The sequence below is a fragment of the Rattus norvegicus genome, chromosome 5, assembly GCF_021556685.1.
Source record: "Rattus norvegicus strain SHRSP/BbbUtx chromosome 5, alternate assembly SHRSP_T2T, whole genome shotgun sequence".
In the NCBI taxonomy this organism is placed as follows: domain Eukaryota; kingdom Metazoa; phylum Chordata; class Mammalia; order Rodentia; family Muridae; genus Rattus; species Rattus norvegicus.
In genome coordinates, this window is record NC_141538.1 from 121,350,713 (window position 1) to 121,378,390 (window position 27,678).

The window sequence follows — 27,678 nt, forward strand, 5'->3', positions numbered from 1 at the left end:
CCCTGTACTGTGCTTAAACAGAAAGGCTGTTACTCACCGCTTTTCCCTGGGCGCAGGCGCCGCGGGCTCTCCAGCAAGTCAGTGCTTGCCTTCTGTTTTTCCCATTGTACTCCACCCAGCTCGTTCCAGGGGCCCCGCCTCGCACAAGATCTGGGTATGTGACCCTGGAACCCAGACAGCCTCGCACATAAATCTTCCTGGTCCACCTGCAGATCATCTGTCAGCAGCTCCCCTGTTTCTCCCTTGGTTAGGCTCCTCTCACAGACACAGGCTTCTGGAAATGGAGAGTGACCCCATTCCATTTCTGTGTCCTAATCTGTCTTTCTCTATATTATTGCTGCCTGAAGCCAGGTTCTGCCCGACTGGGTGATTTCACGAGCCCCGAAGTACTGATGAACGACTACATCATTACTATCACTATGTCTTACTCCATTTTCTGTGGCTGTAAGGGGAGACCATGGGCGGAGTATATCATAGACGGTAGGCTCAGAGTTCTAAGGGCCTGGGGTCCAAGAGCTGGTCACCAGCGTCTGGAGTGGTTTGATTGTATGGAGGAATAAGAAATTGTGTACAAGGAAAACACTGAATGGAATTATTTTTACAAGGAGCCTGCTACACCACCAGCACCTAATGCATGCTAAAAGCGGATTCTGGTTCAACCCTGTCACAGCGATAGGGACGATAGCTAATCTTGGTTGTCAGCTTCTCACACTTGGGAAGAAAGAACATCAGTCAAGGGATTGCCTCATCAGATCGGCCTGTAGGCATGTCTGTGGGGCCCCACACTTGATTGCTAACCGATGGAGGACGCACCAGCCCACCATGGGCAATGCCATCCCCGGGCAGATGTGCCTGGGCTGTATAAGGAGAAATAGTTGAGTGTGAACCTGGGGACAAGCCAGCAGCAGCAGCCCTGCCTTGAGTTGCTTTTGCTCACAGCGTTTATCACCACAACCGGAAAGCAGAACAGTACAAATGACAAGTGAAAATTTTCATTCAGAGTTTTTAGAAGGGACATCCAACAGCATAGTGACCGGCTGGATATCTTCCTGGGTGGGTGCCTACTTTTGGGTGTCGTGAACTGAATGGTTGTTTGTGCCTACCATTCATATCCTCAAGAGTGGCCTCCATTGTAATGGCATTAAGAGGATGGTTCTTTGAGGAGCGAGTAGGTTTAGGTACTGTTTTAAGTATGGAGAGATGTCTCTTTGAAGAAGGAGACAGAACCAGTTCTCTGACGTGTGAGTCTGTAGGAGTGTGGCCGATGGCAAGCGGGCAACAGAACCTACCAGCATCTTCATCTTGGACATCTCAGCTATAGAAATAAATGTTCCATGACTGATGGACCAGTTTAGAGCATTTTTGCTATAGCAGCCAAAGCTAAGATAACGAGTTTTTCCACAGTAGCCTGTGCTTCCTGGAGACGGTCTGATAGGCAAATGGGCAAGTCCCTGGCTTTCTGATCAGCTTGATGTGTGGGCAGTTTTGTGAAGGTAAAAACATATAGTAAATTAACCCTGTTAAGCCATTTCTAAGTACTCAAATAAAGTACACAAGGCGCCCATGTAAGAATGTAGACTTGACACAATTTTTTTTTTGTTTGTTTGTTTTGGTTTGTTTTTGGTGGGGTTGTTTGTTTGTTTGTTTTGGTTTGGTTTGGTTGGTTGGCTGGCTGAATGACCTTGGGCAAAGTCAGTCCACCACAACAATTACATATACTATATGTGAGGACATAATGCTGTTGTGAGGAATAAAAGACACCAGGTAAAGCGATGTTTTACACACTATACACAGATAGGAAGCAATTAGTCAGTGCTAATTACCACTGCATTACCATTTTACTGGGAAATAGGGTCCTCAGAGGACGAAATGTCAACAGTGTTATATGAATGGAGCAGCTAGGGAGTCCTGGGAAATTTTGGAAGGAGGGAGCCTAAAAAGGGTTTAAGGAGGGCAGAGTTGGAGTAGGGCAAGTATGGGCAGACATTAGCTGAGTGATTTGGCCTACAGGAGTTTATCATTTCCTTTTTAAGAAAGGGAAACTGAATAGGGATTAGGTCTGTCTGTCTTCTCCACCTTCTCAGCCTGAGCTCGGGCGAATCCTGAGTCTTGATTTCCCTCACTAAGAAAATGACATAGAAAATACCAGCCTTGTTGAGCCAGCACTGTTAGAAGTTGCAAAAGGGATAAAATGCATTAAACATGGAAGCGTGCAGGCAAGAATAAAATTGTGACTAGATAAAAAACCACAGCATCTACAAAAAAGATCTTAGCTGCCCAAGACTGTAGTTTCTACCCTCTGTACACAGAATCCCCAACAGCTGCCACAGGCAGATGCCCAAGGTTAACATGTCCATCTTTGTCCAGTTGCCCTCTTACCTTGCCCCAAGTGCAGAGCATGTCCTTTGGGTCCTTGGTGCAAGTGGATGAGACAATTCATTAAGTTCCCCCAAACAATGATAATTACACCAACAGTATACAGCAGCAGCAATAGCAAAACACTAGCTGCCACCATGTACTTAGTATTTTGTGTCTGACACTGTTAGTCACGTTATAGACCCTATCCAACTTAGTTCTTGACACCAGAAAGCAAGTATTCTTATTCTCAGTGTAGAGGCAGGGAAAATACAAAGCGCCAGTGCATGCTTTAACCCCAGTAGAGAAGCAGGAAGATTGCAGCCATTTTGAGACCAGCCTGGGGGACATAACAAGACCCTATTTCAAACAGGCAAAGGGCTGAGGAGATGGCTCAGTTATAAAGATGATTCAGTAAGCTGAAGATCTTGGATTTGATGTCCAAACTCCACACACACACACACACACACACACACACACACACACACAAATATGCCGGGTCTGGTGACAGGAGGACCCAGAACTTGTTGGTGGCTAACCAATCTAGCCTGATTGAAAAGCTCCAGACCAATGAGAGCCTCTGTCATCAGGAAGGTGGACAATGTTCCTAAAAATGACACTGAGCTTATCCCTCCATACTACACACACACACACACACACACACACACACACACACACACACACACACACACACACAGACACACACACCACACACACTGATTACCGAGTTAATTTGGTTGAAGCTTAGAAAAAACTTTCTATGCATCTTTTAGCTACAAATTATAGTTATATTTAACCCATACCTTTCTCCCCCAAGTCCTTTTTGCCGTAATATAAGAACACCCCCACCCGCCTCACTTAAGCCAGATTTCTCATGTAGAATTATCTTTGAGGATGTGGTCAATAAGTATGCAGTTAATATCCCAGTATATATTCTACTTTTATAGCTCTTGTTGCTGAAAAATGTAGACCTCCACGGCATTCTTTAATCACCACCACATGCTCTTTCCAACCCAGAGACTGGGTTAACAGTAGAAATAGTCCGCCAAACTTAGCCTTGGCTTTATATGTATTTGAACACAAGAGAAGCCCTTTTAAGGGGCATGCCATTCTGATTACATTCATAAGGAAACAAATCAAGGACCCTGCCCAAATGCCCTGATAATAAGCAACCAAACTGTATGTCCACTTGGACTACTCCAAGCCCCACTAAAAGAAAGAGTGTGAAGACTTAGCATTGGTTGTAGCCTGTGCACAGTGTGTCTGCCACGGGTAACCGTGAAGAACCTGGGACGGTGGCAGTGTGATGTGATCCGGAGATGCTAAGAGTGCCTGCTTGGTTTATACTTAAGATTATTCCTGGGTTACACGTTTCTATAGCTAAATCCCGAAACTTGGTAGGAAAAAAAAAATGGAGGTTTGCGCTTGAGTGAGGAGGCTGGCGTCGAAGGAGGGAGGTGTCAGCTATTAAATTCTTATCATGCCACAAAGGTTGTTTTGAATGTCAAATGTTAAACTCTTCCATACCTGATATGAATTTTGCTGTGGCTCTTCAGTCCCCTAGGGTAGGCTTCCTGCCTGTGCCTGTCAGCTTCATCGTTAGACATTTTAAATAAAGCTTTCCCTAACCTCCTCCCCCCACCCCCCTAAAAAAAAACCCTCCGCCCAGCCCTTTTAGAAGCAGTCATAAATGAAGTGTGTCCTGGGCCTTTGCAGTTCTGCTTCTTTTACCTATGTGTGTCCATGCGCCCATCCCCCACTCTTCATCCTCACACTAAAGCTAAGGTAAAAAAAAAAAGTGCTTTTTACAGGGGCTCTGGGGATGCAGGCAAATGACAGAAGTGCCTATGTGAAAATTAAGGGAGGGGAAATTCAGCAAGCAGGAAATCCATTGATGTTGTGATGAAACGTTGTCAGTGGAGATGGTGACAAATTAGAGTCGGTTCCCATGGGGACCACACACTGCCCTGCTGATCATTTGACCCCGTGGCTGGATGTTGGCTAGCCTTAGAATTGAACCCAAAGATGACAAGATGGTCTGAGTCCCGTTGACTCATCAACCTACAGGAGCCCCTTAGGGGAAGAAGGGGAGAGGATAGAGAAGGATAAAAGACAAACTCTGAGCTGTGGAGAGAAAAATGGCTCTAATTATGTGGAGGAGGATTGTGGGTCCACCTGTAGCTCTTTGTTGAGAATGTCCTTTGTTTTCTTCGCCTGTCTGCAGAGATCAGGGCAGGGGACAGCCCCAGTTTCTGTGTGGCCTCTCGGGAGGTTCTAGGGCCCAGCCTTGCCCCCTTCAGTTTGGCAGATACATTCAGGCTTTAATCTCTCTGTGGGCTGTCTAAGAGATTCTGTTATGCTTGCCTGGGTTAGCATGCTAAGAGAGATTGCTTTTAGAAAGGGGGAAAATGGATTATTAGTTGAGGTTTCCATAGCGAGCCACCAGTCAGGATACACTGTCACTGGGCTATGGCCCTTTCGGTGCCCTCTGCCTCCGTTTCTCCAGCTATAACATGATAGCTGCTATTTTCTCTTTCATCATAGAGTATTATAATGGGGTTTATTAAGCTGAAAAAAATGTGCAAAATGTCGAATTCTGAAACTCATTCCCTAAGGGAAAGGAGCAGTTTGTTCCCTGTATTCTCTGTCCAGGTTATAAAATAGGAAATGTTTAAAGATGCCTTAGTTATCAGATCATGTGATTAGTCTGATACCATTAGGCCACAGTTAAAATAGTCAGGTAATATTAGCAAGGAATTGTGGGGTTTAGTTTTGCTGGGACTATATTATGTCATATTTAGACTATATTATGTCATATTTAAACCTATCCCTTTTAATGTAGGTACTTTTGTGGGAATTATGAAGAATCCTGAATGAAACTGTATTTTTTAAAAAAATCTCAATTTTTATTAGGAAGCAAGAGGTTGCATCGTGTATGGTATTCTGCCAAGAATCTCACAGCAGTTGTTTCAGTGGATTTTAAAAGAAACAACTGGGATGCTGGCCATGTAGTTGGCAGACTGCTTGCCTAGCATCTAGGAAGCCCTGGGTTCATGCCCCAGCACTATATAAACCAGATGTGGTGGTGCGCATGTCCTCTGGAGGTAGAAGTTAAAGGATCAGAAGTTCAAGGCCATCCCAAGCCCCTTAGTGTTTTCCAGGCTGGACTTTGTCATACAGGACCTTCTAGGAAAAGAAAGGGTCCGTGTAGGGCGGGGAGATTGCTTTGTAAATTTCCAAAAGAAGTTCTGCTGTGTTGGAAGCGTGGGCTCTTGAAGATTTCTCGGTTCCTACCACTTCATGATACGAAAAAGTGACTTAATCTTCAATGTCTGCCCCTGGGAAACAAAGGCTTGTACCATACAGGGTTTTATTTTGTTTGCTTTTTAAACAGGTTTGAGCAGTCCTTGATCCCTAACCTCACCCTTGAGTACCTGGAATTATAGTCATGGGCCTCCTTACCCAACTTAAAGGGGTTTTTAAAGGATTAAATTGATATATACATGTGAAATGCTTAGTGGGGGAACTACACGAAGCATTCAACAAATGTTCGGTTTTTTTCTTTTTATTTTCATTTGGCAAGATAACGTGTCACAGGAAGTGTTGGGAAAGTTGACAGAGACAGGAAAAGCGCGAGTTTGAGATCTTTTAACTGTCATGGATAGCTGGACTCTGTATGTAGGTTCTGTGCCCTACCCCCACACCGCTAAGGACTGCAGCTTGGGGAAGGAGGTGTGTATGCCAGGTTCTAGGGTTAAGGGCAGTTTGGAGATGCCAGCTAGAGGCAGACCCTAACCAGGAAGCCAAAAGCTCTTATCAGCCACCAACTCCAACTGTCCCACCCTCAACTATGAGTTCCAGCCAGCCCAGGCTGAGAGCATTCTGCTCTATACCTTGTCTACTTAAGCTCAGATGTTTTAACCTATGACACTTGTCCTGTAGTCACCGTTCAGGTGACATTTGTAACTTCTTTCAGTTTGCTTAGTCTGAGCAGGTGAACACGGGTTCTACAGACAAGACCGTTTTGAATGAGAACAAGTAACTGGATCTTTGGATTGCTCTCTGGCTTTGTGCTAACTACTTAACCTCATCGACATACAACAAGACCGTCTACAGTTCGTTGTCTGTGTCTGGCTTGCCACAATCTCCTCCCCACGGCAGCTGTTAGACTTTTCTGACGAGTCCCTATCATCTCTGTGCTGTAGGTTTGTGCTCTAGAAGTTGTAACGTTGGTGATTCAGATGCAGCGCCAGGGCCTGTGTAATTTCTTGTAACTTGCCTTCAACATGCTTGCCCTAGGATGGGATTCAGCCTACTCTTAGATGTTTGACTTAACTATTACATTGGGAGGGGAAGGACTACCTACAACTTAGTGGCACGGACACATAGGTTTGAACTGTATGGGTAAAGAGTTTGGACCAGGCCCTGCAAGGGTGGCTTATCTGTTCTGTGGTGGACTCTGGGGGTTAGAGTTTTCTAGTAGCCTCTTCTTATTCTTTTGTAAGATTTATTTATGTATATATTCTGCCTGTATGTATGTGAATATGTGCAGTATATGTGCCCTCAGCGTTCAGAAGGGCATGTTTGATCCCTTGGAACTGGAGTTAGAGATGGCTGTGAGCCACCATATAGACGCTGAGAACTAAACTCGGGTCCTCTGGAAGAATAGCCACTGCTCCTAGCCATCTTCCCTGCTCTTTTAGAGGCCTCTTGACCTGTGCCTAAATAGGGTGACTCCAGGACATGCTCAGGCCTCTGATTTGGCTCACAACTAAGCACATGACATGCCCCTTTCCTATGTCTTTGGTAACTAGGAGCTTCCATTAGGGGTGAGCAGGTAGAGGCCTTAGGAACTTTTACAACCCAGGCTTAAGAGTAGTATAGTATAACTTGCTATATACTCTGCTGAGGGAAGTCATTATAACACCATTTGGATTCCAGCAGTGGGGTAGGAGGCATATTCGATCCCATTTCTTAATGAAGAGATGCATTAAAACATTTCTGCGATTTTTATACCACATTAGGATCAGGGATGCATCTGGGGGATGTGTTAAGAGTTCTTGACCTATAAAAAAACTGTCTGCATCCTTTCTATCATGAGGTGAAACTTGCCCCTAACACATATCCCTGCACCATGATGTTCTTACCAAGTGACCATGGGCCAAAAGAACCCTCTGAACCTTTGAACCTTTCCTCTTGAGGTTGTTTCTGTCAGATATTAGGTCGTGATAATGATAGATCCAGCATAAACAAAATTAATGTATCCCAGGCTCCATTTACAGATATTGATATTTGAATTTGATAAAATTATACAATGCTGCTTCCAAGCAAACACTTGAAAGCTTACTCTTTCTTAGCTTAAGACTTGTATAGAAACAGGCAGTGGCTCATTCTGAAATAGCTGGTGTATCAAAGCTCTGACTGTTAAAAATTGGCACTTAGCAAATGTTCAGAAAAGCCTTTGAGAATTTCCAATGTGGAGGTATGTGTTAGAGTAGGTGCATGTTATGAAAGGCAGGCAGGTCTCATGCCCATTTTCAAATGATTTGGTGAAGATTTTATTTAGAAGTCCAGTTCTTTCAAGTGTGCCTTATCTTTTTCCTGTTCTGGGACATTCATTCCCATGTAATGGAACATATCCTTGACATTTCCAGGTAGAAATTAATGGTATTTATCTTATCAAAAGCCAGTAGCTAAACAGAGACTATAAAGCATGGTCTTTGGTGGAGTTGTACACTTAAGAAATATTCTGGGTTGGGGATGTAGCTCAGCAGTAGAGCGTATGTCTAGCACGCAGGAACCTGAGTTTGATCCTGGCAGACTGATGATTTATTGATAGACTGATAGATAGGAAGGTACATAGATAGATTATATTTTTAAGGTTGTTCGTTACTAAACCAAAAACTGTTGGTATTTTCTTGGAGGAAATTTGGGGACTAGATGATTTTTGGTTATTGGAAACTATCCTACACATTGCAGAATGTTTAGGTCCGTTCTTGGCTTCTACTGTCTACTTGATAGCTGTTCCCACCGAGCGATGACACCCAAATTTGTCTCTAAACATTGCCACATGGGACAGCATAATTAGTGGCTTAACCTGAGGTGTGAGATCAAAGTGTGATCTACATACTGCCTCAGTGATCTCCACAGAGAAGACCCGTATCTTTGTATGGTTAGAAGTCTAGCTCAGGGAGTAGGAGTATGAAAAGATGCGGGGGTTACAGCTTCTGGGTGTTACCTATTCATACAGCTTTTCTCTTGCCAAGAGAACCACCCAACATCAAATTGATTCTCCATTCATACAGCAGCTCTCTTGCCAAGAGAATGACCCAGGATCAAATGACTTTCATAGTCTCTTCTATGTCCAGAAATCTTCCAAGCTTTATTAATATAATTTTTAGGAAAACTTACAAACTTCACTTCTTTGCGAATATCACAGAGAAAAACCATTGTCTTTAAAATAACAAATGGAGATATCCCAGTTGCCTCCATATTCCTGCCTGTAGGCTACTAGGCTGTATGAGCTGCATGACCCAGCAGGGACGATTAGTTCTCTGCTAGAGTACCGTTAATGAATAGCTCTGCAAAACCAATTAGCCATAATTCTATCAGTCATCTCATTTGGGTAACATTTTCTTCAGGGGGAAGACAAACAACATGGTTTTCCTTGGAGATCAACAATTAAGCTGTGGTATTTTGTTTGGTAGGAGCAATGGAGGGAATAACTGTATGTGTACCAGTGCACTTCCCTTATTCCCACATGAAAGTAAATCATGATGAAGGGGTCTGCTCACAGCAGTTAAGAAAGACATTTGTCCATCTTAATGGTGTAATAGCTCACATCCAAGTATATTTCTAATTATATGCATGTCCACATTGAACCCCATAGAGAATTGCCTTTCCCATGGAAGACTTTGAATGGTGTCCCCAAGGGCTGTACAGCAGAAAGCACTAAGATTCACGTCCCTTCATCCATCTACTCCCCATCCCATCTATGGGACTCCAGAACTAGAAAAGGTCTCTTGCTCCTTTGGTTTTCCAGCAGGGCTGGACATCATTCCACTGAATTTGGACAATTAAGGGGTTGGATATACAGCTTCCTTTCTTAATAGGCAGATAATAGTACTTTATTGCTGTCTAAATTTTCTACCGTGATGTCCAGGTGCTTTGCAACTTTTCTGCCACCCACCCAGGAGAGATGATCCGGGGGTAGTTTATACGTTACCCGAAGCTTAATGTATGCATCTCATGATGCAAATTAAATTATTTTATCAGGAAAAGATGACTTAAATAGGTGATTTATTTTGCTATCACTGTCATTCACAGCTAGCCAAAAAAATCCGGGAGAAGTTCAACCGTTACCTGGACGTGGTCAATCGGAACAAGCAAGTTGTAGAAGCCTCCTATACAGCCCACCTGACCTCCCCGCTGACCGCCATCCAGGACTGCTGCACAATTCCACCCTCCATGATGGAGTAAGACTTGAGCATTCCCTGCTGTTGCTGATAGACCAAGAGCTGGGTTGCTTATTCTTCTGCGTTCAAAATGCCCGTGTTTGATCATTGCAAAGCAGCTTTCCATTTATTCAAGGCATTAATATCATAATATATCTACATTTAAACTTGTCGTCTTCTGCCCATGAATCCCCTCTGCTACTTACTTGCTTAGAGAACCTCAGCTAATGTTCGTTTACGCTTCTTTTTTTTCCTCCCAAAAGAAGTCATTATTCCTTCAGGTCTGTTTCCATAGTTACTTCATATCCCTCCATACACTCAGTGTGCCACACCACACCCTGCCCTGCCAGTAAGCCTTCCTGGTGTTCTTCCTCTGCTACTCAGTGAGGAATCACACCTCTTCCCCCTTCACCTCTAGCACTTGGTACTTGGTTTTATTAACTGTGCATTAATGTCTGAGCTGGTTTGTGTCTCACACCTAGACACAAGAATTTCAACTCCCAAGGATTATGTAAGACATCGAGAGGTTATGTGGCAAATACTGAACACCAGGCAGAGCCATGTTGGGATTCCCCAAAACAAGGAGTCTCGCCAGGAAGGTTCTATCAGACATGCTCCCGAAGGCACATGTGCAAAGTTATCTTAGAACCATTTAGGGCAAAAGCGCATAAATATTACAAATGTCTCCCACCCAGTAGGGGTTTAGTTCGGAAAGTTGAGTAACACCCTTGCATGTGCAGTAATGAGATGCAGCCATGCTGTAGATGCTGGTTTGTGAGAGTGACCAGCACACATTCACACATGTGCAAGCATTACAGGTTGGAAAGCCTTATATCAGTGTTTTGGCACAAGGACAGGGATTCCCGTTTTGAATCCCTGAAGCTTCAGGTCTGAGATACTGGGCATCTCTGTGACAAAGCCAATGCTCTTTTCAGTTAAGGTAATGAAAAAGAGACTACAGTTTCTCCTCCAAGAGCTTCTCGTGCAGTTTAGTTAAAGATTCTAAAGATCTTCACCGTACTCTCGGAAGATCCACACAGTCAGCGGGTTAACACAAAGCAGGGCTCCCTCACTGATGACCTTCCGTACCAAACAGTGAGGGTGCACGCTGCCCTAATTCAAAGTAGATGACTGGAGCTGTGACGTGCTATTGTCAAAGCCGCTAGTTCTGAGGATCAAAATGAAGAGTCAAAAGACAGGCAGAGTTTAAAACTGACATTAACAACAGCCATTTGCGGCAGGCAGGATCAAGCAGGGACCACCTTTCCCTTACACTCAGTCTGCTTGGGTTAGAGTCCAATTTCGTTCCAAAAAATATATGTATGGATTTTTGGATTGATGATGTCTGCGAGCCTTTGGCAAGACACAAGTACTTTTTAAGATGGCAAGGGTTTCTGTTTTTAAACCAAGATTCAAGATGGAAATGGGAGAAGGTTGTTGAGGGGGAACCAGGGTAGGACTCCTTAGCCAGCGACCTGTTCCAGCCCCTTCTAACAGGCTTCTGTGGACATTCTAGCTGCAGCAGTGTCCTGTTAATAAGCGCGTTCACTTCACTCCTCTCCTATGCGCCCTTTCACCAGTGTCTACATTTTGAATCTCAGGGCATTCATAGTGGAGCTAAAAGCAGAAGGGAGGAACGCCCTGTCCCATAAGGCAGCTAAAGGCCTGGCTAAAATATTTTGGTTTTAAGTCAACTTTGTAACTCGTGAGTTGATCTCGGGAAGTCATATGAAGTCGGAGTCAGTGAGGTGAGAGTAAGGAGGGTCCTTACCTCCCAGGGCTGCAGCAGGGAGAGCTTGTAACTTGTACTTAGACAAACTTTTGTTAGGAGTGGGTGAGGCAGGGTCTCTCCTGTGTCTCCCTCCAGCCTTGAATTTGCAGTGCAGCCAAGTCTGGCTTTGAATTCCTAATCCTCCAGCTTCCCGTTCCCCGCGCTGAGATCACAGAGCTGAACCATCATGCTTGGCCTTAGACAGGCACGCTGATGGGTTCTTACGCATTTATTTCAATGTCCTCTCTGTTGAGACACTAGGCCTGTTTTCCTTATTATGAAAATATCACAGTTTAAAGTAAGCACAGGAAATAAATAGTGAATTAGTCTAAGTGAGAGTAAGATTTTGAAGAGGATAGGTATGGTAATGATTGAAATTTGAGAAAGTGGACTTAATGGAGTGACTCGGCAATCGATATCCCGCATGAGCAATGCCTTGAGCTCAGTCTCCAGCACAGAGACAAAGAAGCAGAAACAAAGGTTTCCCCAAAACTATAGCAAATGTCCTTCTAGACCATCAGTTCTCAACCTGTGGGCTGTGACCCCTTTGGGGGTCATCTAAGACCATTAGAAAACACAGATATTTACATTATGATCCCTAAAAGTAATAAACTTATAATTATGAAATAATAATGAAAATAAGTTTTTGATTGGGGGTTACCATGCCATTAGGAACTGTGTTAAAAGGCCATAGCATTAGGAAAATTGAGAATCACTGCTCTAAACTATGAGATATATATAGTTCTAGAAGCAAAATATTCAAGTTTCTGTGTCCGTGGCCTACATCTGGCCATATACAAATGCATTAATAGTGTTTTATAAGAAACATAAGCAATCAGACCCCAGGTAAAAATTCCTGTACTAAAGGTTCTAGAACCTGTTTGTTCCTAAGATGAGATAGAATCAGGACAGTGTTTTCATAAGTAATTTTAACCAGTGATATGTCTTCACTTTTTGTTTCAGGCCAGCTGACTTTTCATCTGTGTTTGTTTGTTTGTTTGTTTGTGTAGTCGTTTGTAGGCTGGCTGGTTCCAGGAAGGATCTATAAGGTGTATAGCTGCAGGCTGTTGAGATCGCTTAGCTGGTGCTTGCCATACAGTCTGTCAACTTGAGTTTGATTCCTGTAATGGTGGGAGGAGAAAGCCAACTCCACAAAGCTGTCCAAACGGGCCTCCATATGTATGCTGTGCCCCGACCACACACACAACAGTAATGAATGGTTAATAAACTTAGCAACAGCCATTGGTCATCATGGTAGTGCACGCTCACCAACTCAGTTGTAGGAGAGCTGAAGCAGGAGGAATGGGAGCTCTTGGCCATTCCAGGCCCTTGGAGAAGAAGAGGGAGACTCCAGGAAAGGAAGGCAGGGAGAGAAAATCTGTTATACAGAGAGTCCCCTGCACAGCCTACCTGAAGGTGACTTTGTGACCACATGGGGATAAAGCTGAAAAGTGGCAGAAAATTGATTTATTTTTCAGATGCATTTGATACTTCCCTTCTCAGATTAGTCAGTTTTGAAAATTCTCACTCGGGAGCCTTGGGAGTTAATGATTTTGCATGGGGCCTTGCATAGTGATTAGGCCCTCTGTCTGTGTTTATTGAAGGGCTGATCCGAAGTCTTAACATTGCATACTTCGGAAAAACAAACAGGTTGAGGCTTAACCTACCATGAGCTCAGCTTCAGTGTCTGCCTTGCAGTAGCAGGTGTGGGGGTTCTTTTGTTTCTGGGTTTGTTGTTGCTTGTTCAGTGGTACTGGGGATCTAACCTATGCCCCCATACACGCTAAAAACAACAGACTTGAGAACACAGAGTCATCCGCTCAGGGCAGTCAGCAGCTTGACTTGCATCACATTGGCTGGGCCTAAGGTGCACAGAGCTGTCTGTGGTCATGGCATCACACCATGGATCATATCTGACCTTCAGGGGTCCCTTTTGACCCCCCCCATAGATATTTAAAATGATTCTCCCCCTTTGTATACTTTTCAATTCAGTACCAACATTAGAGGTTTGGAAAATTCAAAGGCTGGGGGTTGTTTTGTTTTGTTTTGTTTTGTTTTTGCTTGAAGAATCAGAGCACTTGGCCATAGGAAGTTCCCATATCCACTTGGGAGCCCCTGCCTTCACGAAGAGCCACTCTCCCTTAAGAGACTCTCTTGCCACTTGCTCTAAGCCATTCCCTCAACTTTTATCCTGGTTGAACCACACTGACATTTCTGTTTTCAACTCTGGCTTTACTACATCATAGTTTGGGGGGTTTTGTTTGTTTTTGCTTTGTTCTTGTTTTTCACAACATCACTTGTCCATGTGCATGCCCTGCTATGCCAGCTTCCACTTCCCCTTCCTGGTCTCTCAGGATTTCAGGAACCAAGACATCAAGTGCACCTCACTAAGACTCTTGTCCCTGAGACCTGGCTTGAGCTCAAATGCTTTTATTGCGTGTGTCAAGAGCCACTTTTATGTAACTAAATCAGCAATTTGGTCTTCTGCATTTCAAAGTGAATTTCTTCTGTTCCCAATTCCTTTTATAGTTATTATTGCCATTGTCATTCCGTGTGTGTGTGTGTGTGTGTGTGTGTGTGTGTGTCTGTCTGTCTGTCTGTCTGTCTGTCTGTCTTCATTTCTTAAGAAGGAAAAGTACAAATTAGAGACTAAACACTAAAATACACCTAACCTTTTCTGCTTCTTTGTCTCTCCACGAGGGGAGTGAGTGCTGCTGGGTCTCACTCATCTCGAGTTTGCTAATTGGCTAATCGTGGTAGTATGCCAATTATGGCATCCTAAGCAAACCAGTGCTCACTGTGAGTCAGTGAGCAATTCTTTCCAGGACCTTGGCCCCTACAGCTGAGCAGCTTCCGCTGAATAGATAATTCTCTCTTGCCCATTGACGGCATCTTTAACAGCGTCACTGATTGTCAAATATAAAGAAACTCTTGGAAGCATCTTTATATTGGATTCCCACTATTTTTCGGGAGCTCTTTGTGTTGGGGCATCTACTAAGCAAGCAGTCACTGGAGAAGGCAATGGACCCCATCCCATTTCTAAGCCAATTTTACATCTGTGAGAACTTCATGGTGGCAGGAGACAAACGTTACTATTCGGCGACTTGAACCATTTTGTGCTGTAGACCAATTAGTCCAAGTCCTATTGCAAGAGGCATGGCTCTCAGTTACAGCTCTTGTTACCAGCTACTCTTACAACCCTCTGTGCCACCATTCTGCAGACCAACAGAACCACAGGATTGGTGGCAGAGTGTGGGGCTGGGGATGTGTGGGAGACAGTGATTTACTTTAAGGAATGACAGATGATAATGTAGGTGCAAGTCCCGAGCTGCTGGGTGGGCTGACAGGCTGAGACCCAAAGAGGAGTCACAACTGAGATGAGCTAGGGGAATCCCTTTTGCTTAAAGAGGTCAGTGTTCTAGGAAGGTCTTCATCCAATTGTTGGGGTCCATGAGGCCCTGTTTTACGGGAAGTAATCTGCCTTCTCTGAACCCATGTGTCTTGGTTAGGGTTTTACTACTGTGAACAGACACCATGACCAAGGCAAGTCTTATAAAGGACAACATTTAATTGGGGCTGGCTTACAAGTTCAGAGGTTCAGTCCATTATTATCAAGGTGGGAGCAGGGCAGCATCTAGGCAGGCATGGTGCAGGCAGAGCTGAGAGTTCTACATCATCTGAAGGCTGCTAGTGGGAGACTGACTTCCAGACAGCTAGGATGCGGGTCTTAAAGGCCACACCCACAGTGACACACCTACTCCAACAGGGCTGCACCTCCTAATAGTGCCACTCCCTGAGCCAAGCATATATAAACCATCACACCATGCTTTAGCTTCCTTCTAAAGAAGATCCAGAGTGGTATTTGACGTTACATTTGGATACTGCAGTCTGGCTGTGCTCCCTTAGAGAAAGGATGCATGACCTTTTTAAAAAAAAATTAAACTGCAGATTTTGACAGCAAGTACCCATTTGTACTTGTCTTTCTACTGTGTTATCATCCATGTTTTCTTTGTGGAAAGTTTAGTACCTTCTGGAATAGAGTTTTGGCATTTAGAAAGTTAGTTTCCCATACAAAGTGCCGTGACTTAGAGTCAGTTTCTCTATTAGTGAGTTTTGGGTCAAAGTATTAACCAGTGTCCTATGAGCCAGGAATAGTTATGGAGAGGCCGTTCTAATGTTTAGCATGCTCACTCATAAATACTAGGATTCCAAGAGTAGGCTCTTTGGGCATTTCCAGTAAATTTAGAAGACATGATATCTGTCTGAAATACACTTAGCTTCAAGTGGGGGGTGGGGGAGCTTTGATTGTTTTTCCTCAGAACTCTTTCATTATCAAGAGAAGTCTTTTCACCTTGCTTTTTTATTATAATGGTAGATTGACCCCAGGTCCTCATGTACTCTACACATGTGAAGTTTTACTATTGGGCTGCATCCCTGCCCTTCCTCAATCTTCACCACAAAAGAAGTAGCTTAAGCAGTACTGACAGGCTTCTGTCACACTGAGCTCATCTGTGACAGATTGTGCTGCTGAAATTTAACAGTGAGGATGCCCCAGCTCTGCCCTTTCTGTGTGAAGGAGAAGGACCTCACAATGTCCTCATCTGGAAAATGAGATAGTTTATGTGTGCTTCAGAGACCCTTCTACTCCTCCAGGTCACTTCCATTTTTCTTTAGCTTCTTAAAAGATATTTATTTAGTGCCTGATGTATTCATCCATGCATGCTTGGTGTATGTGCCGGTGCACACACATGAGGAGAACAGAGGGGTGACATCCTCTCTGTCACTCTCCATTTTAGTTTTGGATACAGGGTCTCTCACTAAACCAGAAGCTTGCTGTCTCTCTAGGCTGATGGGCTGGCTGGCTAGCCAGTTCCCATCATCCTCTTGTCTCTGCTGCCCACCCCCTTGAAAGGGATGGATTATAGACTAGGGTTTGTTTGTTTGTCCCCTCCCTTTTGCATTTATTCTTTAATTAGAGCCATTTTACATAGTAGGAGGTTCTTCATATTGTTCAGATTAGTAAATTTTGCATTCTATATCCATGTTTTTGAAACATTACTAGGTAAATCATAACTACAAGGTAAAAGCACCCATTCATTCATTTGGAAAAGATTCAGATAAAAATAATGAAGTTCTTTGCATGGGTGTTGAAGCGGGAAAAGGATTTAAATACTCTGAGATAGGGAAGGAACGAAGAACACTCGAGGTCATTCTGACCGGAAGCACTGACAAGGACTTGTATTTGGCACAGGTGATGGAGAAGTAGCTGAGGAAATCATTTGTCCATTACAGAGACCCTCACACGCCAGCTAATCCGAGCGGTGGGCTGTAGGCTCCACAAATGGTCAGGCCAGTGCCGATGCTGACTCTGCATAACGCTGTGCATGACGCGCAGAAGGCAGCCAAATGCTGCCGACTTAAACGAGGAGACTGAGATTTTGGGGAAAGGGAATTAAAGAATGAGACATAAAATTAAGAGGTAAAAGCCTCTTGTCAACCATGTTAACAACGGAAAGTCCTGGTCTGGTCTCTCTGTAATCAAGGACCTGGAGAGACATGCGCTGGGCAGCCGGTGCCCGTTGTCTTGAGTTTTGGGAGACAGGGCAATCAAAGACGGCTGGATATAATTCTAGAGAGGCCTGGGTATGACCTGGTGTATTTGCACTTCGTATATGTGCCCTCTCATCTTTAAGCTACAAGTTCAAGGACTCTGTCAAACTCAACCTTGTGTTGAGTAAGGGCCTTCAGTAAATATTGGCCTAAGAAGTATATGCCTAGTCCCCGTAGTAACATGGGTGTCAGGATTACCCAGCACACACTGAGCCGTTAGGAAGTTGATTTATGACACCTCACGGTTCATTGCTTTTATCTGGACATCTTTCCATGGGACAAGCTCTCTTTTGAAGCAGACGTTAATGCTTAGGTATCTCAGTCGCCACTCTTATTTAATAAGTTTGTTGTGTGCACGGAGTGCTGCAGAATATCAGAAACCATTTTCAGCTAAACCTGCCTTCATCATGTTCAAGGTGTAGTGCGCACACAAGGCATTGTGATAGGCACATTCTGATAGACAGAGATGGAAAAGGAGACCCACTACATGAACCAGGTAAACTAGATATATAGCAGGTATGAGGAAATGCAAAGGCCGTTATAAGGAGAAACAGGCTTGGTCCAGAACGGTAGGTGAGGCCTTGAATGGCGCTTTTGCACATTGGTCCAGGAGAAGAATATTTCAGACCAGAAAAGCAGCAGGTGTGTTCGTAAAACAAGCCTTTGGGGTCAGTGGAAGGCTGATCTGGAACAAAGTGCAAGGGAGATGCTCTGGGGCCTGGAAATTCTAAGTCATCTAGTAGAGTATTTTCTGTCTTTTTTTCCCCCCGAAGCTGAGGACCGAACCCAGGGCCTTGCGCTTGCTAGGCAAGTGCTCTGCCACTGAGCTAAATCCCCAACCCCAAGTATTTTCAACAAGCACTAAATTTTCAAACAAAAAAAGATTATGATATGGTTCATGATTGGGTCAAGATAACTAGTTTGCAAATGAAGAGTAACTATGGTAAAGAGACAAGATGCCCATCAGTTGGGGCAATTTGTTCCTTACAGAAAGGCAAATGGTGACAATCTGAGTTTAATTCTCAGAACCCATGTGAGATGGACAGAAAGACTTGACTCCAGAAAGTTGTCCTTGGACCTGTGTACTATGGCGTGCCCTTGTCCCCAATACTATTTCTTTCTTTCTTAGAAATGAATAATACCCTGAACGGTAACAATGGCCACATAAAGGAAGTGTAGAGTTCAGAAACACAAACACTGTCTGAGACAACATCACTAAGGCTTGTTAGAGATGTAGGTGAGAAGAGGGATTTTTTAAAATACTGTTGTAATGATTTATTTTTTTTATGTGTATGTGTGTTTTGCCTACATATATGTATGTGTACTACATGTGTGCCTGGTGTCTGGGGAGGCCAGAAGTAAGTGTCAGGTCCCCTGGAAATGGAGTTCCAGGCAATTGTAAATGCCATGTAGGTGCTGGGAACCAAACCCATGTCCTCTGCAAGATGATCCCATGCTCTTGTCAACGGTGCCATCTCTCCAGCCCCAAAGACACTTGTAATTTTTTAAATGGAGGATCTTAGAGGATGGAAATCTGTGAAGATTAAAAATAGAGGTAAAAGATTTGCAAGGAAATTGAATTGCCTGTGAATGAATTGACTGTGACTTGCTAATTTGGATGATAACTTGCATGCTTATCAGTCGCTGGAGATGTGAAAAGCCTTTGGGGTTAACCCTTGCATCGTTCCGTTCTGAGCCCACAAGCATTTGCACCTCATTCTGTTATGTGCGTAGCAGTTCTGGAAGTGTGTCAATTTATTTTTAAGATACTTTTTATCCGGTACCTGTGGTCATTTGTATTGATAGGGGACACTGGTGTGTGGTAATACATGCACAGTGTATAGTGGTCAGGTCACTTCAAGAATGTTTAGTGTCAATTTTGCTATAAAATGCTATCTCTAGACAGAGCAGCAGACCCACGTTCTTTCTTCAAGCCTGATTCTAAGGTGGCGCACATGGAAATGAAGACATTAAGACATTTCACCATCTATCTGTTCAATTCCTTGTTGTTACACTTTTTCCGGCAGAGTGAAACATTGTGACTTGGGTGTTTTTGTTAAGGTGACTTCTGCTCTTTTGTTCTCTCTGTGTCACTAGTGGGAAGAAAGGACAAGCTTGGCCCTATGACAACTGTGTTTAATTTTCTTTCAAGTCCCGTTCCTTCCCCGGGAAGATGTGTTTTGTCCACAAAGCACTGGATGGAAATTCTTCCCTTTTAAGTCACTGGCCCTGCCTTATCGGGCCCTTCCATCTCCAGTTCCTTTAGCGGTTACTACCTGCAGGCCAACTAAGCACTGACCCAGGCTTTGTGAATATTGGTGCCAGCAGGCCTCGAGCTGAGCTAAGAACTCAACAAAGATTTTGCAGAACATTCGAATTTCTAAAAGTCTACTCTGTTATAATATGAAACTTACAGAAAATGGATTGCATTAATTCGTAATTCAATTAACAATATCTCTCGAGTCCTGTGAACAGACCAGTGGGGTAAGAACTGTTTCTGCCTAATTTTTAGCCTTGCTTCCCTTCATGTTGCAGAGAAGAAAACAGTGTAGACAGTTATACCAGGGCTCCAGGAGGCGGGTTTAGAATCTGGGGCTCCTGGTTCCAAATGAGTCAGAGATTTTGTTGCTGTTTATTTTCTCCTCTTGTTTGAGCCTCACTGTGTAGCAGGCTCAGACCTCAGATTCTCCTGCCTCTATCTCCTGAGCGTTTGAATTATAAACATGTGTCGTCATGCCTGATTTAAGTGAATTTTTCTTATAATGATGGAATAATTTGACTGAAAGTGAAATTAGCAGCAAGGATGGCTCACCTGTCCTTTGAGGTGCTACATTACGTTTCTCCTTAGAATTCAGGGGTATTGAATGACTCCTTCAGTGATTAGCTGAATGTAAAGATTTTACCATCTAGATTTTGTTTCTTAGACTGAAACTAGAACCGTGTTCCTGCAGTGGTGTGTGCCATTTCCAATGGGGATGGGGGCAGGAATAGGTCACTGCATCTGTGAGGATGCTAGTGACAATTTGTGAGGGTGTTAGTGACAAGGAGCATCCTCACTCCAGAAGCATCCACTTGCAGGGAGCTGAGTAAGAACCCCACTTTCTGGATTTTCCTATGTCGCCTGTACTGAACAAAGGATGAGGAACACCTCGATGCGTCCAGGATTGGATTTCGCCTCCTGCCTTTTATGAATTTTAAGTAGAATTGGTTTTGTGATTTTTCTTTTAGAAATTTGGGGTGTGGGTGGGTGTATGGGTGTGTGTGTGTTGGGGGAGGGGGCGGTAGTTAGAGGGCTATCCTAGGCCTAAGGAATAGACCTTGTCGCCACTGAAAATCAGCCTATAAACTGTTTATATGCTTTATGGTACTGAAATTGCAAAGCGTTTTTAAATCTGAGAAGCATTCTGGCTGTTAGCTCTTACCCTGTGTGAAGCTGTCTGTCTTCAGTCGTAGGGTTAGCATTCTTCCTCCAGCACATCAGCCCTTAGAGCTCCGTGCCTTTCTTTTTGCAGAAGTGGGTGGTTTGGGCAGACCTCTCTCCTTCGTGCACATAAGCTAAAAGCTGGACTGTCTCATCTCCAAGGTCACCTGCTAGCCGATGTTCTTGGTTACAATCTTTGATGTCTGTGTGGTACAACTCACATTCGTCTGCTGTTTACTGAAAGAGGAAATACATAGTTTGCAGTCTCTGGGGTAGCCTGAGACATCGGCCTCCAAGCTTCTGTATTTCTTCACTTAGCAATAGTGACCAGTTCCTCACAGGTCTGACCCTGGGCAAGACCTCCAAAGGTAAAGAACAGAGAAGGAGCACCCTCTTCAGCTTTGTGTCTTCCAAGCAGGAAAGAGGAGTGTTTATTAAATAGCATAAAGGTACACCCAGACCATGAAGCCTGTCTATTTTACAGTATTCTTTCCTCTTGTGCTCAGTAGGTCCTTCTCATACTCAGCCTGCTGGTGAAGCAGATCCAGATAAATGCTTGCTGAGGTTTTATGTTCTCTCCCAAGCCTCCCAGATGTCCCCTGTCAACTGCTTAGCTTCTTCCCAGAATGATCAATATCTATATGCATATGAATGTGTGACCCGAGGTCACAGTCAGGCTACCTGTTGGTGATGTGTTGTGGTGAGGAAATGGTAGGGAAGGAAGGTGTTGTTCTCTGTGATGGTTAGGGGGAGGCACCTGGTGCTCCGAATGCCTCACCATCCAAGAGCCTTGGAAACCACCTCTCTGTCCAGCATTGCTGAACCCAGAGATCTAATCCTTATTGCTGATAAGAACAAAGAGAACGTGACTTATCACTCCCATCTCTGAGGAGATGGAAGGAAAAGCCCCTTTCTTGCAGTGTGATTACGTGTTATTTGACAGCTTTTCCGTTTGCCCATTCACTTAGGTGTTTGAATAAGGGAGGAATGGGGGAGGTTGAGGATCCCTGGCTTTATAAATTCTATGGCTCCTTTTTGAAGTGATTTTATTCTCACCCCTTTCCTCCACCATTCAGAGTTTAAATATTTGCCAATGCAGATGTTCGATTTTTATCTTAGCTCTTTCTTGGTTTAACTTTATTCTTGTGGGCAGTTCTGTGGAAGATAAGGAGTCCTTGTTTTTAATTCTTTTCAACTGGTGTTGCTCAAATATTTGGAAAGCAGCCACCTCCAAGAAGCAATGAGTGGACGGGAACCTGGCTCAATGGAGGTGAAGAGCTACCTCTCATGTCAGGGACCAGTGAGCCGGCAACCATGGGCTCCAATAGGGCCAGCGAGTGTGTGAGGCACAGGCGTTCCTACGTCTGCACCTTCCCTTGAGACTCTTGAAGCTATTGGTGTGCTGTGGTTTCTTTATGTGCAATTCTTAAAACGGCAGTTGCAGCAGCCAGCTAAGACCAGTTTGACCTGAGAGCTCCATTGGGAGTCTCTGTTTGCTCGCCACTCCCATCAGAACTGATATTAGCTTTGCTTTTGGAGGGAGGGAGGGAAGGAGGGAGAGAGGGAGGGGGAGAGAGACAGAGACAGAGACAGACAGAGAGACAGAGAGACAGAGACAGAGACAGACAGAGAGACAGAGACAGGGAGGAGGGACAGAGACAGAGACAGAGAGAGAGAAACAGAGAAAGACTGGGGGGGAGGGAGGGAAAGGGAGGGAGAGAGAGACTTTTACACTTGTCTCTGCAGTTTAGCAGTGATTAAAAAGAAGCAAACAAAAAGAAAACTACTCTCAGCCCCTCAGCCCCTCAGCCCCTCAGCCCCTCAACCCCTCAGCCCCTCAGCTCCTCAGCTGCTGTCACACTGGCTCTTCGTATGAACTCCTGAACACTTTAAGCCTTGCTCTTCTGAGAAATCCCCAAGGATTTGCTTTTTGAATCATTGCCTTAAAAAACCATATCCATGAACAATACCACATTTCACCACCACCCCGGGAACCCACACCAGGGGTTTGGTTTTTTGTGTGTGCTGTGATAAATTGGGCCAGCTTCCCTGGACATGTTCAGAAAAACCCAGGATCCTGAATGATTTGCCTGGCAAATCACCTTCCCCAGGGAATTCAGACAAAGACCAAGATACAGATTCAGGAAGTAGACCCCAAAAGGGGTGTGTGCGCCTGTCTTCCCTTTATATCTTTTTCTTCCTAAATCAGGACTCCACTGAAAGTTGATTTACACTGTGGATCGAGGCTGAATGGAATCCAATTGGAAGTCACTTGAACACTGTTTTGATGTAAGATTCAAAGCTTCTGCAAATTTATTTTATCTTCTACATTTGCTGATCTCCTGCTTGTAAATCCTGTTGAAGGAGAATAAAACTGACTGCAGTCTGATGGGAATTAAATGTCTGAAGTTCAAAGCCGTTTGCACATCAGAGCAAGCGTCAATCAAATGAACATCTTGCAAGGCAGGCAGGGAGTGAATTTCTCCTTGGGGAAGAGATCAAAGTGGGAGTCACAGCCCTGTTTTCTCCCTTGGGACAGCAGTTCGATCAGTTGTTCATGAAAGTAAATCCAAAAGGAAGGCTTTTCTCCCTCTCTCCTTTCTTTCTTAAGGGGGTAGGGGAGATGGAGTTATTCCTCTAGAAACTGAATTCTAGGTGCTGGCTTTATCTTATGAAAATAAGCAGAGAAGTTGGATTTAATCCAATATCTTTTTTAAAATAGACTCAAGTCTAAAGGAGTTTTAAGTAGGATTTCTTTTTCTATTGCTACCTTTTTAAAAGTGTAAATATAAAGAATGAGATGAATCAAACCATTTAAACTGATCATCTTAGGTGAAAATGCATGTTTTTTCTAATTCTCAACCTTTCTATAAACCTGGATTTACATACATATGAATGGCAGCTGATATACCCCTGGTTGCACACTGGTTTAGGTAAGTCCTAGGAGTAGCTGACATGTTTTTATAAAGAGTCTCAACCATGATCTTTGTTTCCATGGGCTCCGAGTCTCAACCATGATCTTTGTTTCCATGGGCTCCGAGTCTGAATGAGTAACTAGCATGTTGCTTTTTATAAATCGCTTTTCTAAAGGGCACATGTGCATTAAATGTGCTCCTGCCTTTGGGCTGGTGACCATACTTTCTAGGTCGGGAGGTCACCAGTGTATCAAGACGACTAAGCAGGTTTCCTTCCCTTTTTTAGAGTTCAGCAGGTTTGGAGTCTGGACACCAGCAGGAATTTATCCTGTGTGAGCAGAGAGGAGAGTTGGGAGATAATCCCCCTTCATGTTTGCCTCTAGTTGGCCTGCTAGCCCAGACACTCTTCCCCTCCCCCGTCCGCCTCCTTTTCCTCCTCTTCCTCCGTTGCTTTATGCCTTCCCTAGACATCTCTGACTAGCACCTCAGTGGCACAGGTCATGAAGAGAGCGTCAGGGTGGGTCTATTTCTAGGTTTTACATGAACTTGCAGGTAGATGGGTGCATGCGCAGTGACTAAGGTACAACACGGACGCCAGGGAAACTCAAAGCAGTCGGAACCAGAGAGAAAAGACAATCTGAGAGCTGCCTGGGGGCCGGTTGCCTAACAGGGCTTCATAATTGCTTATTACTGTCCTTACCAATAATCTTTTTCTTTTCTTTTTTGGTGTGTGTGTGTGTGTGTGTGTGTGTGTGTGTGTGTGTGTGGCTGGTGGTGGGGTTGCAGACAGTGTTTCTCTGCATAGCTGTCTGGCACTAAACTCTGAAATCCACCTGCCTCTGCCTCCAAGGTGCTAGGATCAAAGGCAAGTATGCACCACCATCACTGGGCAAGCAAGTCTGTATTTGATAGAGGGGGAAATGCTAAAATGAGTAAGATAAAATGCTCGTCATACTTTCGGATTTTTATTGATAACATCATTTCAGTGTTTATATTCCTTTCCCCCTGAAATTTATATTCATGAAACCGAATCACCACTGGATTGTGTTAGAAAGTGAGGCCTTTGGGGAATGATTGCAGAAACGGTCCCAGAAGGCTGCCTTGCCCGCCTTGAATTCAGTTTTCCTGACCATGGCATTATGTTAAATCTGATTATAAAATAATAATATAGACAAAAAAAGCATGCCCACCCCCACCCCACAAAGGCAAGAAAAGACACAGTATCTTAACTAGAAAGCAGAACAAGTCCAGTCAGGTCAGAGGAAAAAACTCATCCTGAGGGGAGCTGAGGAGGAATGTAGGTTGATGAGACAGACTTGAGGGGAGGGCACACTGGACGCTGGCAATCAGCAGACCAGCACGTACTGAGTCTGGGGTGGTCAGAAGGGAAGGCTGTGAGAGTTAGAAGAGAAGCCTGGGAGATATCAGTGACAGTGATAATGACACACACTGCGTTGTCAAGTGTTTTATGGCCAACCCAGGTGCGTGGATCAGTGCTCTTGTTAGCGAGCCGCTTCCACATTCTCATTAGTGCTCTTAGAGCTCTGCTCCATTGGTTTTCCTGTTTCCAATAAGCCAGCTTTCCAATATCAGCCCTCCAAGGGTGGGGCTCAGAGCAGATGTCCCGACTGTGGACACCCCGTCAGGGCACACAGGGACTATGTCTCAGCCAAAACGTCCCTGGTAGGGTGTGCCAAACGCCATCCTGTGTTGCCCTTTTCAGTGAGGTTTTCCTTCTGGGTCATTTAGAAGCAGAATGGTGTGTGTCTTGTCTCAGCAAAAGAGTTGGGTCCAGAATTCAAGTCTTCTTTGCTCCCTTCCCTTAATGTATAGCCTCGGTCTCACTTGTTTTATGTCTCTACCATGGAATAGATAGGTGAAAGGGAGCTTCAGAGTTTGCATAATGACATCTCTTATATTTTTGGTTGTGAGCCTAGCCTTTAACGGCTGAGCCATCTCTCCAGCCCACATAATGACATCTCACTATGAACTACAGGCAAACCTAGGTGCTATTCGATTCTCTTGATCCAAACCAAATCCAAAGACTCTGTCCTCGGGAAACAACATCCAAACACGCTCTGTCTTTGAGTGTCTTAGACATACTTCAGAATACCAGTGCTCGTACAGAAAGCAATTCTCTTAGTTTATTTGTAAAAGTTGTGACAACACTGAAGGGCTTTCTTGTTCCTCAGAAGCAGTCAAACTCAGATTCCATGCCCCAACAATAAACTGATTTCTGCAAAAGTCTACCTCCCAGCATGCATTGCAAAAGTCTACCTCCCAGCATCCATCCTGAGAGTGACTTGCGTCCAGATGCCATCTATGTAACTTGATGCCGAGTGCTTTGTAACCATTCAGTGAGTCAGTGCTCATTTGTTAAACCATCAGGAGCCGTCTGCGCACCTCAGAATGGGTGGACATATGAATTCATGAAAAGTGGGTTAAAATGAGCACCCACTTCATAAAAACGTGCTAAAAATTAAAAAATGCTAAGTCTTATGATTATGACCATTTAAACTATTTAAAATTATAAACTATACTTATATATTTATATATTATATTATAATATATTTATATACTATATAAAACCATATGTATTAAATACATTATATCATAAATATAGTATACTTATATGTTATATTTATTATATATTTAACATTATACACTATAAACTAGCTATTTAAATATAGCTATTAAAACTAGTTATATATTTTCTCCTTTCTCACCCATTTTATAAAGTTTAGCTCATAAAATCCTTCCATTACAAAAGAAACAAATACAAACAGGGAGATGGCTCAATGGATAGAAAGCTTGGTGCACAAGCATGAGGACCTGGGTTCAGCTCCCCCAACCTGTGTGAAAGCTGAGCACAGCAAGGTGCTGCTGTAAGCCCAATACCAGGAAGGGCAAGAAGATACTGGGGGCTTGCTGGTGAGCCAGTGTAGCCGCAAAGCAAGGTAAAGACCCTGCCTCAAAGCATAAGGTAGAATGTGATAGAGGAAAACACCTAATGGCAACCTCTGGCCACCTCACAGAGTCATGCATACACACACCCAAGTGTGCACACATGCCCCCCCAAATAGAATCCCAAATTTAACATATAAGACAAGCTGTTGAGAGAACACAGAGGCACTTGTCATACTTGGCAAGGCATGCAACCTAAGGGAAGATCTTTCTTACAAAGTATTTACAAATAGGAACATGAAAGATAGCCGGACAATAGGAGAGCCTTCTAGACCTCGCTTGTCCGATATGGCAAGCACAGTTCAGTGACTTTTGGCACTTGACATTAAATAAGCATGAAAGGTAGTATCCTGTTACATGGGCCACATTTCAAACCTAGTAGCTATGTATTATGGTACTGGACCTATTAAAACACACATGTATTCATTATCCAAGTTTTTCTGAGCCCCTCTGGTATAGTCCACACTTGAAAAAAATTTTTGTTTTGTTTTGTTTTTTTGTTTTTGTTTGGTTTAAAACAACAAAGTTTTGTTAGAAAACAGCTACATTGAGTTTCTCTGTGGCTGCTTGTACACTAAAGCGACAGAGTGGACGTGTCCCACAGAACTCATGGACCACAAGGCTCCAAATGCTTAGTATCTGGCCTCCTATGAAGGCATGTGTGAAGGGAAGGACTTCTGTTTGCTAGTGCACGGGGACAATGAGATTGTGGATTATTGTATCACTAGCATGCATGTAGGTACCTGGTACTGCCTTAATCTCTCCTTTCTCCCCACCCATGGCTTTGAAGGGAGCAGTCTTCTCATCTAGACAATTTGGAGCAAGTCCAGAATAGAACCACTATGTGTGTAAAAGCAACAGCTCTTTGATACAGAGCCAACATTGTTGATTGAATTCTAAACTGGGCAGGTGGCTAGAATAAAGGGTTCTCAACACCCAGTTACATAATTCATCCTTGAGATGATACTTTAAAAATATTGTACAGCTGGAGAGATGGCTCAGCAGTTAAGAGCTCTGAGTGCTCTTCCAGGGGTCCTGAGTTCAATTTCTAGCAACCACATGATGGCTTACACCATCTGTAATGGGGATCTGATGCCTGCTTCTGGTGTGTCTGAAGACAATGACAGTGTCATATACATAAAAAAAATCCTCCAATTTTGAGGGGTGGGGTTTGAAACTGAGGTGAAA

The 27,678-nt window shown here is 43.9% G+C and overlaps 1 protein-coding gene across 2 annotated transcripts in view; it reads left to right on the forward strand.

Annotated features, from left to right (window-relative positions):
• Cachd1 (cache domain containing 1) overlaps nt 1-27,678 on the forward strand; it is a 225,730-nt gene that overhangs the window by 110,884 nt on the left and 87,168 nt on the right. For both annotated transcript variants that reach the window (XM_087548127.1, NM_001191758.1), the window contains 1 exon segment: nt 9,682-9,830. In XM_087548127.1, coding sequence (XP_087404253.1) covers nt 9,682-9,830 — 149 coding nt within the window.